Source organism: Gossypium hirsutum, chromosome A05, assembly GCF_007990345.1.
Source record: "Gossypium hirsutum isolate 1008001.06 chromosome A05, Gossypium_hirsutum_v2.1, whole genome shotgun sequence".
NCBI classification, from domain to species: Eukaryota; Viridiplantae; Streptophyta; class Magnoliopsida; order Malvales; family Malvaceae; genus Gossypium; species Gossypium hirsutum.
This window is the reverse complement of record NC_053428.1, coordinates 72819958-72832964: the sequence shown is the minus strand read 5'-3', so window position 1 is coordinate 72832964 and position 13007 is coordinate 72819958. Positions and strand designations below refer to the sequence as shown.

The following is a 13007-nucleotide window of genomic DNA, read 5'->3' as shown; positions in this document are numbered from 1 at the left end:
TGTGAGCAGGTATGTGCATGATCCTGGAAAAGGACATTGGCAAGCTGTGAAATGGATTCTACGGTATCGTCGAAAAACCGTAGATGTTGGTTTAATTTTTGAACAGGATGAAGCACTTGGTCAGTTTGTAGTTGGATATGTTGATTCCGACTTTGCTGGTGATTTAGATAAACGTCGTTCAACTACGGGGTATCTGTTTACTCTTGCGAAAGCCCCAGTGAGTTGGAAGTCTACCTTACAGTCTACAGTAGCTGTGTCTACTACAGAGGCAGAATATATGGTAGTTACAGAAGCTGTTAAGGAGGCTATTTGGCTTAATGGATTGTTGAAAGACTTAGGAGTTGTTCAAAGTCACATAAGTTTATATTGTGACAGTCAGAGCGCTATTCATTTAGCGAAAAATCAAGTCTATCATTCAAGAACCAAGCATATCGACGTAAGATATCACTTTGTGCGGGAAGTCTTTGAAAAAGGAAAAATTCTACTTCAGAAGATTCCGACAGCAGATAATCCCGCAGATATGATGACCAAGGTGGTAACAACAATCAAGTTTAATCATTGTTTGAACTTGATTAACATCCTGAGAATTTGAGCACCTTCAGGTGTATGGCGCTCGAGAGCGCATTTGTAGGCACTACGAAAGATAGGTTTATCGAATTTGGGGAGTTGAAGGAAGTGTGTGAAGATGTGATTATCCTAATCAAATCTTCAAGGTGGAGATTGTTAACATTAATGGAAGACAATTAATAATGGTTGCCATTAACATTAATGGGAGACAATCAATAATGACAACCACCAACTTTGGAAAAGTGACAAGGGATAATTTTTTTTTGGTCCTTGAGATAATGGGCTATTTATTGTTTGGTCCTTGAACCTCAACTATAAATAGGCCTTCTCATTTCTCATTTCAATAATCCCAACCAATCTTTCTCTCTTAGTTTTCTCTCTTCTCCCATTTGAGAATTCTTAAGGAATTCTATTTGTTTGTAATACTTTGGAGATAGTAAAGTTATCATCTGGTGTTAGTGCCCGAGGACGTAGGTATAATTTACCGAACCTCGTTAAATCTCTTGTGTTCTTTCTTGTCCTATTTTTCTTTCAATATTTGAGGGTATAATAGTAGTATTTAATTGTGCTATTAAATTACTATAGAAGGGATATTCTGTCTAAGGAAAGACTTGGTATTTAAGAGATCCATGTGATCCACCTCTCTTCCCTGGGAATTAAACTTTGTGTGATTTTTTAGTACAATAATTTACACGCTTCCGACCCTATTGGAACAACAAATTCTGTATCACCTCCTGAATCACTTCATTTCTCAATTGTTGGTTTGAACCATTATCTTTATCTGTAATTGAAAACACTTGAGTTCCCATCATGGAAACCTTTTTACATGTCTGGTCCAACTCTCCCACAATGACCTTATACACGTCTTCGGATTTTTCAGCAAAAAAAGATAATTGATTTATAATACGACAAACATGTAAACTTCTTAAAGCACTTGATTTCTCATTGTCACCTTCAAGGCTTGACCCATTTTCATAAATTTCATAACCTTTATTTGCTTCTTTTTGTCCAATGTTCCAAAATATAGTAACTTGGCATCTCAATAATATTTCTGAAGTGAAAATTTGCCAACATATGTCGACACAATATGCCTTTAAATTCAAAAAGGCTACATGCACAACTACAGACTTCATTTCCCAAATCAAGATGAACAAGAAAGCTACCACGAGTATAAAAAGAACTTGACACCTTATATTCGTAGCAAAATTCTATCTTTCTTACCTTTTGCTTTGTGAATTGCTTGCTCTTCACCAGTTCATCTTCAATAGATTAAATATATTCTTTGTATACACTGATGCTCTATGGTGCTCTATTTTATAACCAATTTTTAGTATCTAAGACTTGTGCCTTGATTCAAAATCTTCTTTTTTTTTTCCTTGGCATAGCGATTTTCAATTGCCTTATCATATTTCACTACAAATTCTTGCAATGTTGTTGAAAAAAAAGAATTTATGCTTTCACTCCTTTGGGTAGTGTTCATTCTTGCAAAGAAAGTATTCCGATTATACACAAGAATCCAAGAGTTATGAGTCTCGTACAACTCATGAAACCATTCATTTTTGCTCAATTTTATTTGTAACGATCAATTCACTCCATTTCTTCTCAAACACTTTCACTCTTGATAATTCAATAATGCATCTCTTTAATTCACTTTTGAAAGAGATTTCTTATGATATATATGAGAAAGCTTCTCTAGAAATTTCTTCTTTATATGCCAAAGGCATAAACGATGGTGAGATTTTGAAAACACTTTTTTCACAGTAGCCCAACACACAAAAAAAAAATGGGGAAAATGATCTAAATCCCTAATTAATTTTAAAAAAACCGACCTTTATATCTAAATACCTAAATAGTAAAAAAGACACGAAAAGATGAAGGGAAAAACATATTTGGTGTGAAAATTAGAAAAAGAAAAGAAATTTTAATTTAATCTGAGCCACAAATTTACTTTGATTAAATTCTCTAAAAATGGTGTACCTTAATGAGTTTTACCTTAATCATTTTAAAATGATTTTCAAACAAGTCAAATTTGTTCCACAACAAAAGGTGTCGATACCTTATGGACGCATTAATAATTTTGGAAATATTGATACCCTTAGAAAAATCGAGACCAAAAAGGCATTCTGTTTAAAAAAACCCTAAAAATTATCGATACCATATTTCTGGTATCGATACTTTTTAAAAAATAATTGATACATTTCTTAAAAATGATACCAAAATAAGATTCTGTTTTACATAAACCCTATGAAGTATCGATTTGATATCGATACCTCTTTCAAGAAATATCAGTAAAATATTTTTTAAGTATCGATTATTTCATTCCTACGGTCATTAAATTAGTATTTATGACAAAAAATATCGGTGCCATTTTTGGAGGTATTGATACTTGCAGTTGCAAGTGAAATAAATGCTTTGGTTTTACATTCTCAGTGGCCATATTAACTTCACTAACAACCTCAACAATTGAAAATCTATTAGGGGTATAAATACTATCTTTCAAAGTCCTACAACATCCAAGAAAAGCACTTTCAAGCAAAAATCATCAATCAAACAACCTTAGAGCTTAAATTTTCAGATTCTTCTTACATACACTTGCGAGCTTTATCTCTATTTTTTTGCTCAAGTGTATCTCATCTTTGTTTGCTCATTTGTATCTCTTTGAGAGTAAGATTTATGGTAGAAATTTTAAGGAGTTGTAAGGTTAAACCTTGTCCTCAAAGGTTGAACAAATTAGTGAATTTGGGAAAGTCCTTATGGTGGAAAGCTAAGATAGTGAAATAGGCAAATGGGGTAGGATCACTCTACATTCTTTGTGTTCATTGTTTCATTCTTGCCTTTGCTTTCACAAAATTTTTTAAAAGGTCAATTCACCCCACCCTTGGCATTTTCGGTTTGCTTCATCGAGCTAACGCCTAAGATATTATTTATTATAAAATATTATATTGTGTTTGTTTCACTTATAACAATTTTAAAAAAAATTGATTTTTGAAAAATATTTTAAACAACAAATAATATTTTACCCAAAATCATCTAAACACCAAAAAAAATTTAAAATTTTAGAAAAATCAATCTATTTTAAAATCAGGTTTTAGTAAAACAAATATAATCTTAAATACAAAATTATTAATCTTATTTTTATTAATTATTATTTTTAAAGTAATTTCTAGTTAAGTTAGTAACTTAATTGTCTTAATTTTATATTATTTTATTGTTGATTTAGTCGATTATAGTTTTTTTTCAATTTGAAAAGTAAATATTATTTGATTAAATTAATTCTGAGAATAAAAAAATAAAATAATTTATTCATTAAAAAGTTTATTTTTAAATACTAGAATGTTTTGCCCGCTCTTGCTCGGCTTCAACTTTCTTAATTTTAAGTTATAATTATTTATTAATATAATTAATATGAATTAAATTCTAAACTTTAACAAAGTAGAAGAATCAATATTAAAATTTTAACATTAGCTTATAGGAAAAAAAATAGAGTGACAACAGATTGCTTATGGGTTTCGTTTTATATAAATAATTAATAAAATTATAAGTATTGAAATACAAAATTATATAAAAATATAAAATATAAAGATTGTAATATAAGAACTAAAATTAAAATATAATATTTTTATTTGTAATAATTAAAAAAAACCTTGGACAGTAGTGTAGACACCTAAATGATATATAACATTATAATCTCATAAAATTTAAAAATTATGAATGAGATAATAAATTAAAAAAATACTTACTTATTTTAATATATTATTCATATTAAATTTAATTATATAACTATTTCTTTAAATAATATTTCTCTATTACTTGCCAAAAGAAAATATTTCTATTTAACCTTTCACAAGTTTGAAGTTGTAACCAAACCCCATGAAATATTTAATATACTCTCCCACCATAAAAAAAAAAAATAGTGGTTTTTGTTTGCAGTTGTTAATGCTGTTGCTGTTCCTCTGTGTTTAACTTTCATTTTCTCCCTTTCTCCTTCTATCTTCTGTATCATTATTGTTGTTGCTGTTTGTTGCCTTTTTTAACATGCTGATATGATGGAGAGTTAAATTTGATCCAAGGAAGAGAAAGAGAGAGATGGGTTCTTGTGTGTCAAGACCTGAAGGCTCTGTTGGTCCAAAGTTAAGGTCTTCCAAGAAGAATAAGAAGAAGAAGAAGAAGAATCCGAAAAGGAGGAAAAGCTTCGAGAAAAGGGTGTCTAATGGGCTGCCTGACCCATTCTCCGATGAGTTTTGTAGCTGGGATGCTCCACCTGATCATCACTCTTCCTTCTCAAACCCAACTTTTCAAGGTCTTTCCTTCATCTGTTATCAAACCTGTTTTCTTTTTTTCCTTTTTATTTAGCTTTTTGTTTGTAATGTGTTTATGGATTTTCTTTCTCTGGTTGATTTGCTTGGTGGGTTTTGGAGGTTGAGATGCTTTAGGTTGCATGGAGAGTTCCGGGTGTTTAAGAGCCTGATTCTGGTTTTTTTGTTACCAGGAAATGCATGCCTGAATTATAAGTTTAAGACTTAAATGATAGTACTGTTTTCTAAATTTTGATAATTGAGGCCTGCTCTTTAGATGATCAATTGTCATATGATTTTTCTTCGCAGCATATAGTTTGAGCATATCCCCTAAACTGGGATTTTGATATAAATTGATGCTCCACTTGATCATCACTTCTTTCTCAAACCAAACTTTTCAGGGTCTTTCCTTCCTTCTCTCCCTGTTATGAAAACTGGGTCTTTTTGTGTGATTTATTTGGCCTTGTGATTGTAACGTGTTTATGGATTTTAACCTTCTGGTTGATTTGCTGGGTGGGTTTTGGGTTTTTAAGAGTGTGGGCCAGGAAATGCATGCCTGAATTATAGGTTAAAAAGAAATGTTGTTGGTGGATCCTACTCTTTATTTGGTCAAATGGCATCTGAATTTTCTTCAAAGCATATAATTTGAACTTATTCCTAACACTGGGATTTTTTTTATACAAATTGATGTTTTTTGTGTTTGTCAATTATCAGAGGAAATGTAGACTGATGAGGTTGAAATTTGGCAATAATATAAAATTGTAAAAATATAGCAACAGAATTGCAGCATTTGGAACTTTCAGTTTTAATTTTTCTTGACAATGGCAGTAGTTTGATCTATTATAGTTATTTATTTGTGCCTATTCTATTAAGCTTTATCAAATCAGGGTTTAAACCAGTAGCAGATGCGTATGAACTGGTTGGAGTTTCATTAAGTTGGAATTAGCTGCTGCACTGCTCTCATTGGTGGTTTCAGAACTACCATTGTTGTTTCTAAGACTCATATAAGCAGTAAGATTTCTTTGAACAGTTTTTTCTTATGATCAAAGTTTGTATGGGAGATTTGGTGAAGAATTTGATGTCCGTTGAACCAGAGTAAATAACAGGCCTTTGGACAAACTTTACAGCATATCAAGATCGTAGTGTCTCTATTTATATTTTCCGTTGACCTTTCTAGTTAAACTCATCCATGTTACGGATTGTAGTTTGTTAGGTAAGACTTGCATTTTACTTTTAGCAGCTTGATACATAATCTGCTATATATTACTTGAAGAGGTAGAAACTGGGAAGAGCTTGATGGATATCGATGCATTTTTCCTTGATTTGTTGCTTTTAGGTGTTCGGAAAAAGGTGTAAATTAATCTCTATATATTAAGATTACATACAGGAATTTGTGAATTACTTATTAAGTTGGTAAAAGTTTAAAGGATGTTTCCTTTTCGATAATAGATATACTACTGCGGCTCTTCATTGTTCACTTTCTGCTATTTGTCATTTTCTTATTTCTTTTTCCGCTGATTTTCTTTTTATCTTTTGTTTTTTAATATTGATAATTTCTGCAATTTAGATACTTACTTTCAATCTCTTTTCAACTTTCTCCTAGTTCTTGTTTCCATGCATTAGTTTTCGAAATCAGTGTTTGTTAAGCTGTTGATTTATGATGTGACCTTGGCAGGGAGTGAGGAATTGTGGTTTGATCCAGTTGCAGTATTTGAATCTGACTACGATGAGGATTTTGAAAGTGTTCAGGAGGGTATGGTGTTTTGAAATATTGCTCGGACCTCTCATTTAGACTAAATTTTGTTTTACTTGGAGATTATTGGAAATGGTTACCATTCACTATATATGCATCTCCATGTGCAGATGTGTTATCATTAAATGGTCTTGAGGGTGTATCTGTATCCAGTATTTCATCTTTAACAGATGCTAATTGCAGAGACCATTCTTCTTTAGTCTACCATACACAGAAACCGGGGGATGTTAATCCCAGAACAAAATCTGATGGACCTTCAAATGAAGCGAAAGAACCTGTATTCCTTGATGATATTGCCTCTTCCGTGGATGAAGGTCCTGGCAAGGAGGATGGGTTGTTGGATGATTGTGGTATTCTTCCAAGCAATTGTTTACCTTGTCTTGCATCTACTGTTCCATCAATTGAAAAGAGAAGGTCACTTAGCTCTAGCCCGCCGAGTGCGAGAAAAAAGCCTGCCTTAAAACTTTCATTTAAATGGAAAGAAGAGAATGCCAATGCCACTCTATGTGAGTATCTACATTATCTGTTCAACTCTAATTTTTAGTCATTTGTGTTCATCATGAACTGTCTTATTGTGAGACTTCAAGATGCATGTGAAATGGTTTTCATTGTGAAGATATTAGAAGAGTTTTCCCACCATAGTAATTGATGCATGTTAACCTTTTGAGTCTCTTAGAAACAAGCAGTGTAGTATACGAATGGATTTTTTAAATTTACTCCTTTTCTTCTTTTATTCAGTTTCTTCAAAGATGCTGCTTCAGAGACCGAAAGCAGGTTCTCAGGTGCCGTTTTGCCCTATAGAAAAGAAAATGTTTGATTGTTGGTCTCATATTGATCCTGGTACTTTCAAGGTTCGAGGAGAAAATTATTTTAGGTATGACTATAAAACTTGGTCCCTAATTCATTTAGTTAATGTATGCCCATATATATATATATATATATTTTGTGCAGAATTATTGAAAACCATGTATGGGACATTTAGAAACTTTTGGTCTGTTATTACCATGACAGTTCCCCACATTATTTGTTTGTTTGGCAGGGATAAGAAGAAGGATTATGCACCTAACCATGCTGCATATTATCCTTTCGGAGTTGATGTATTCTTATCCCCGCGAAAAATAGATCACATGGCTAGATTTATCGAACTCCCTGTTATTAGTCATTCCGAGAAACTACCATCTATCCTTGTCGTAAATGTTCAGGTATAACGCTTCTTGTTTTGAAAGAATGTGGTTTTCTTTCTTTGTTATACTTCCCTTGGGATGGAAGTAAGCATGATGTAATGGTCCTTCTTGGCTATGCTACTCTGACTCGATGTAAGTGTCAGACATGGGAATGTGTTAAACTTAGGTATATTTAACTTTTTTTCAAATTTCCATCTGGTTTAAAGCTTACATGTTGTGACAATGCAGATTCCCTTGTATCCTGCTGCACTTTTTCAGAGTGAAACTGATGGAGAAGGGATGAGTTTTGTTCTTTACTTTAAGCTTTCTGACAGTTACTCAAAGGAGCTTCCGCTCCACTCTCAAGAAAACTTCAGGGTATGATTGATACCAAAAGTCTTTTTTCTTCTTCCTTTATAGTATTATGCGAACCTTTATTGACTGGAAATCCGAATAACATCATTCATTAATAGCTACGGTTAACATCATCCATTGCCAAAAATCTTGAAAATTAGAAAATGGGTTGTTTTAGCCATGAAACTTCACGTGAAAGCTTATGAGACCATATTATGTTATTTAGAAGCCTTAAAAAATGGCATTGGCATGGCTGAAATATAAGATGTGCCAAAACCAACCTAGTTCAGGGCCCTGCCATTCATCCAGGGCCAATCCTGCCTGCATGTGGTTTGCGCCCCTGGCTTCTGCTGATTCCATGCTATCCATACTCATGCATCAAAGCTAAATTTTAATGTCTATATCTTCTTTTCTAGGACTCAGAAATTTCGTTAGGTAATTTTGCTGCTACTGCACCAATCCATAATCCAAGTAGATATATGGTAGCAAAAAAAATTGAGAATACCAAAACTGATTCGAAACATTGTGTTTGGTTTGATTTCAGTTCAATTTTTACTGAATGGGGTCCGGTTCAGATATTATTTGTATTTGGTTTGGTTCAGTTTTTGGTTAATAAGTTAAAGAAATGTAATTATTCGAACCGAACCAAATTTTTTATTTAATTGTGATAAGTTTTTTTATGATAAAAATAAAAATTTTTATTTTAAAAACAGTGAAAATTACATAAAAAATACCTTATGAAAACTCATCTGTGGTATTCAATTTGGTTTTTAAGAAACCAGAATACTGCACATTAACCTGAATTTTTTTCAGATCCAAATTGAACGATTATCACCTCTAAGTATCAATGCAATAATAACCCCAAATCATAATTTTCTGTTTGATTGTCTGTACTCCTTTATGTTTTTACATTTAGGTAATATCTTCTTACATTCATTCCTTGCTACATTATTTGATCTACAACCAAGTTTACTGAATCCTTATTTCTTTCTCAAAGCAGAGGTTAATTGATGATGAAGCTGAAAAGGTTAAGGGATTCCCTGTGGATACAATTGTGCCATTTCGTGAACGGTTGAAAATATTAGGTCGTATTGCAAATGTGGAAGATCTTCACATGGGTGCGGCAGAGAGGAAGCTTATGCAGGCATACAATGAAAAGCCTTTTCTTTCACGTCCACAGCATGAGTTTTACTTGGTACGTATGCTTGTATGACTTAGGGATGGCAATAGATATTATAGATTTCAATATTTGCATATATCTAATCCATTTTCCTTCTTTTTATTTATTTATTTAGATATTATGGATTTGTATAATATTCAAACTTTTGGATATTATAATTACTATACGTAGCGGATGTAGGATATTAACATTTGGACGTTTATTATTCAAATCTGCTTTGACTTTTTGATAAAGGATTTGGTTGTTCAAATTCGCTTTGCTTGTATACATAATGGATTTGGATTTGGATATCTAATCCATTATCCACTTCAGTTCTGAAGTGTTTATTTTTAAGAAATGACTTACAAAATTCAGATATTTTTAAATTAGAAATGTAGGAAGCTTGTATGTATTATAACGGAATTAACACAGCATATTTATAGAATGATACCTATGGAGATAGTGTCAAAAGTGGTTGATACCTATCTTACTTGGACTTGGGTATAAGTGTTAGATGTAGATTTGTGGCTGACACGGTTTTTATTAATTTTAGTTTGTAATTAGAATCATAAGCTCCAACAATCTACTAATGTTTGAGCGATGTGCTTGATTGGGAGTAAGTTCAGGTAGCAATAGAATTGTGTAGATACATTGTGTCACTATGGTTCTTTCTTAGGCTCACCAATTACTCTGAATTTTTGCAGGGAGAAAATTATTTGGAGATCGATATAGATATGCATAGATTCAGTTACATCTCTAGGAAAGGTTTTGATGCATTCCTAGATAGGTTAAAGCTTTGCATCTTAGACGTAGGCCTAACGATACAGGAAAGTTCCTATATCTCATTCAAAACTTCAACTTCCCCCTCCCCCTTTCTCTGAACAAGATTGTTTGATTTTCAGTTTTATCAATGAAATTTACTCACACATGATGTTTGTCTTCAAAAACAGGGGAATAGACCTGAAGAGTTGCCAGAACAGATATTATGTTGTCTACGGTTAAGTGGAATTGACTATATGAATTACCACCAACTTGGTTTGATTCAAGAGCCTTCTTATGTAAGTGCTGAAAAATGTTGTAGTGCTTATAGCTGTGATTTAATAAAACGCTAATTCTGGATACATTTCTGCGGTACTAGAATTTCTGAGCTTGATAGCCCCTACTCTGAGACAACAATAAGACTTATCTTCCCACTCAGACATTTAGAGCTTAGGGTACTACTTCCGGTGCTGAATGTGTGTTGTAATGAATTCAATTCAAGAGGGGCTTCAGTTGAAACTTGTCCACCCCAAAGGCAATAAGCGTCATGAGATATGCACCAAATGATCATGAATTTATTTTCAGAAAAGATAAGAGATCAAAGGTATGGCCTTTGAGATCCTTGTACTCTTATATTGCTGTCCATTGTAATGTCTAGGATTAATTCATTGGATCATATGCACTGGTTGAACCCAGGTTTATTTTTCATTATTTTGTGGAAATGAATATTGAGAATATTTACAATTTTCTTATTCTGTACCAACGTTACATGAATTCGGCTGAGTATTAGATGAGGGTACTGTCAATTTTTCCCAAGTTTTTTCAATGTCTTTGGAGATTGTGTGTTGCGAACAGAGACAACCCTTGTATTATTCTCCCATTACTGGAGACAACCCTGTTAAAAATACTGTTGTAATGAAAGATTATTTGTTTTTCGGGGGCCAACTTCCGTCTTCAGCTTTCACATGGAACATAATGCGAAACCTATTTGTGTTTGCTGCACATTTCAACATTTTGACTCTAAATTGGTACCTTTGTCAATTTATTTCTATATTTGCTTGTCTAGTATCTTAAATTAAATTTTAGTATTTTGTAAATTAAATATGATCACTAAATTTAGTTGTTTTAGCATAATTAATAATTTTAAAATTTATATTTTTATATTTACATGTATATTTAATATATGTTATTAAAAAAAATTAGAAATTAGATTATAAATATATATATAGTTATATATGAAAAATGTTTAAAAATAAGATAAATTCAAAATGATACATTGTTATTTGTAAAGAACTAAGGCTCTATTTGGTTTTAGGATTTGAGCAAAAAAGAAAATAAGTTTATTTGAACATTTTAAAAATGATTTTTGTAAAATGAAAATATGTGAAAATTAGAAAATAATAAAAAGTTTAAATGAATTGGACCTAATCATATAAATATAAAAAAAACTATTTTTTAATGTACAAAAAAGTTGTTTTTATTATTGAAAATAAATTTTAAAAAAATAAAAATAGAAATAGAAACCAAAAATTCATGACATGAATGATAAAGCTTGTGGCGAAGAAGTAATTGGTGAATCATAGTAAAATAGAAAGTTGTACATTATTAACCCACTTTGATACAAAAAAAGAAAGTGAAAACCTTACAATAAAGCTTATTCATCACCCATATTTATAGTTTGCCCCCCAAAAACAAGCTAATTATCAAACCTGTGTTTCTCAATGAGCTTCTGGAGTTCAGTCTTTTTAGCACCCACCAGCCTGCATATTTCTTTGCCTTTCTTAACAAGAACGAAGGTCGGCATTGCTTCAACTTTGAATTGACGAGCCACATCCTGTTCATTTCATTTCTTTTGTTAGCTATGTGTTTTTTCAACCTCACTAATCAATCATTTTAGAATGTGACAAGATAAATAATAACCTCCAAGGTATCAACATCGATTTTGATGAACTCAACATCAGCATATAAGTTGGCATATTCTTCAATCACCGGTTCCATCCATTTGCAGGGTCCGCACCAGGTCGCCGAGAAATCTACTACCAGCTTTCATCACCACAATTATACCAACATCAACATCAACATCAACATCAATTTAGTACATATAAAATACAGAAAGTGGGAAGTAGTATTATTTACCAACTTGTTACTTTGCTTGGAGGCCTCTAGCTGGGCTCTCCACTGACTCGCCGACTGCATTTCAATGATTTTGGCAGTGGAGGCTTTATTTCCCATTCTTTTTCTTTTGGTTGTAGCTCGATGGAAGGAAGTGACTTTGGGTTGGATTTTTGGGATGTTAGGGAACGCCTTTATATACAGCTCCATGGAATTTTTTTTTCTACTATATATACCTCATATTTTCATAATTTCAGAATGATTATATTTTTAGGTAATATGAACAGTCTTTCTCTATTAAAATATTTAATTTATTTCACCCTTTAATTTTATAAAAATATTAAAATAATAGTTTATCATAAAAACCCGTTAAATGGTATAATAAAAGAGATTTCATTCGTCTCACACATATTCTTTTAGACGCAATGCCTAAAATTATTTAAAGCTCCTCCTTAACTCATAAATAAGAAGATAATACATTTGAGCACACTTGAACTCGTGTCTTCCAATCGAGTTAATATTCAATCACCTATCTCACACATTTTTGTTTTAGTAATAAATTGAAATCTTAAAATTTTGACGGCTAGATGTGTGTTTAGAATATATTCTAAAGTTCGTCAAAAACATTTTGATAAAAAGAAATAATTCTTAAACCTAAAGAATTTGATTCTGTAAATTAAAGAAATATTCGATGTCGTGAAATATATGTATTCTTCTTAAAGCATCCCTTTCATGTCTTTTTACGTTAAATATTCTCTAATTTAATTTTTCAACTTTCATTTTAAGAATTTAGTATTTTTACAATGCAAATTGAATCGTTAATATTATTAAAAATTTTCTATTAA

At 31.8% G+C, this 13007-nt stretch overlaps 2 protein-coding genes across 5 annotated transcripts; one reads left to right on the top strand and one right to left on the bottom strand.

Moving 5' to 3' along the window:
• The first annotated feature begins 4419 nt into the window (after positions 1-4419).
• On the top strand, positions 4420-10995 carry LOC107959955 (uncharacterized). 4 transcript variants are annotated; one of them, XM_016896132.2, is made up of 10 exons: positions 4421-4867; positions 6538-6615; positions 6726-7121; positions 7354-7489; positions 7652-7817; positions 8028-8156; positions 9133-9327; positions 9996-10118; positions 10242-10349; positions 10430-10995. In XM_016896132.2, exons 1-10 carry the CDS (start codon positions 4654-4656, stop codon positions 10436-10438), a joined length of 1554 nt encoding a protein of 517 aa, XP_016751621.1. In that variant the 5' UTR covers positions 4421-4653; the 3' UTR covers positions 10439-10995. The 4 variants fall into 4 exon arrangements, with proteins under 4 accessions (XP_016751623.1, XP_016751621.1, XP_040968402.1 ...); XM_016896133.2 differs by having other exon boundaries at positions 4422-4867; positions 7655-7817; XM_016896134.2 differs by lacking the exon at positions 9996-10118 and having other exon boundaries at positions 4420-4867.
• A 638-nt stretch (positions 10996-11633) lies between these two features.
• LOC107959956 (thioredoxin H2) lies at positions 11634-12447 on the bottom strand. Its single transcript, XM_016896135.2, has 3 exons — positions 12187-12447; positions 11971-12093; positions 11634-11884 (listed from the first exon to the last, which is right to left on the bottom strand). Exons 1-3 carry the CDS (start codon positions 12370-12372, stop codon positions 11747-11749), a joined length of 447 nt encoding a protein of 148 aa, XP_016751624.2. The 5' UTR covers positions 12373-12447; the 3' UTR covers positions 11634-11746.
• Between the last annotated feature and the right edge of the window lie 560 nt (positions 12448-13007).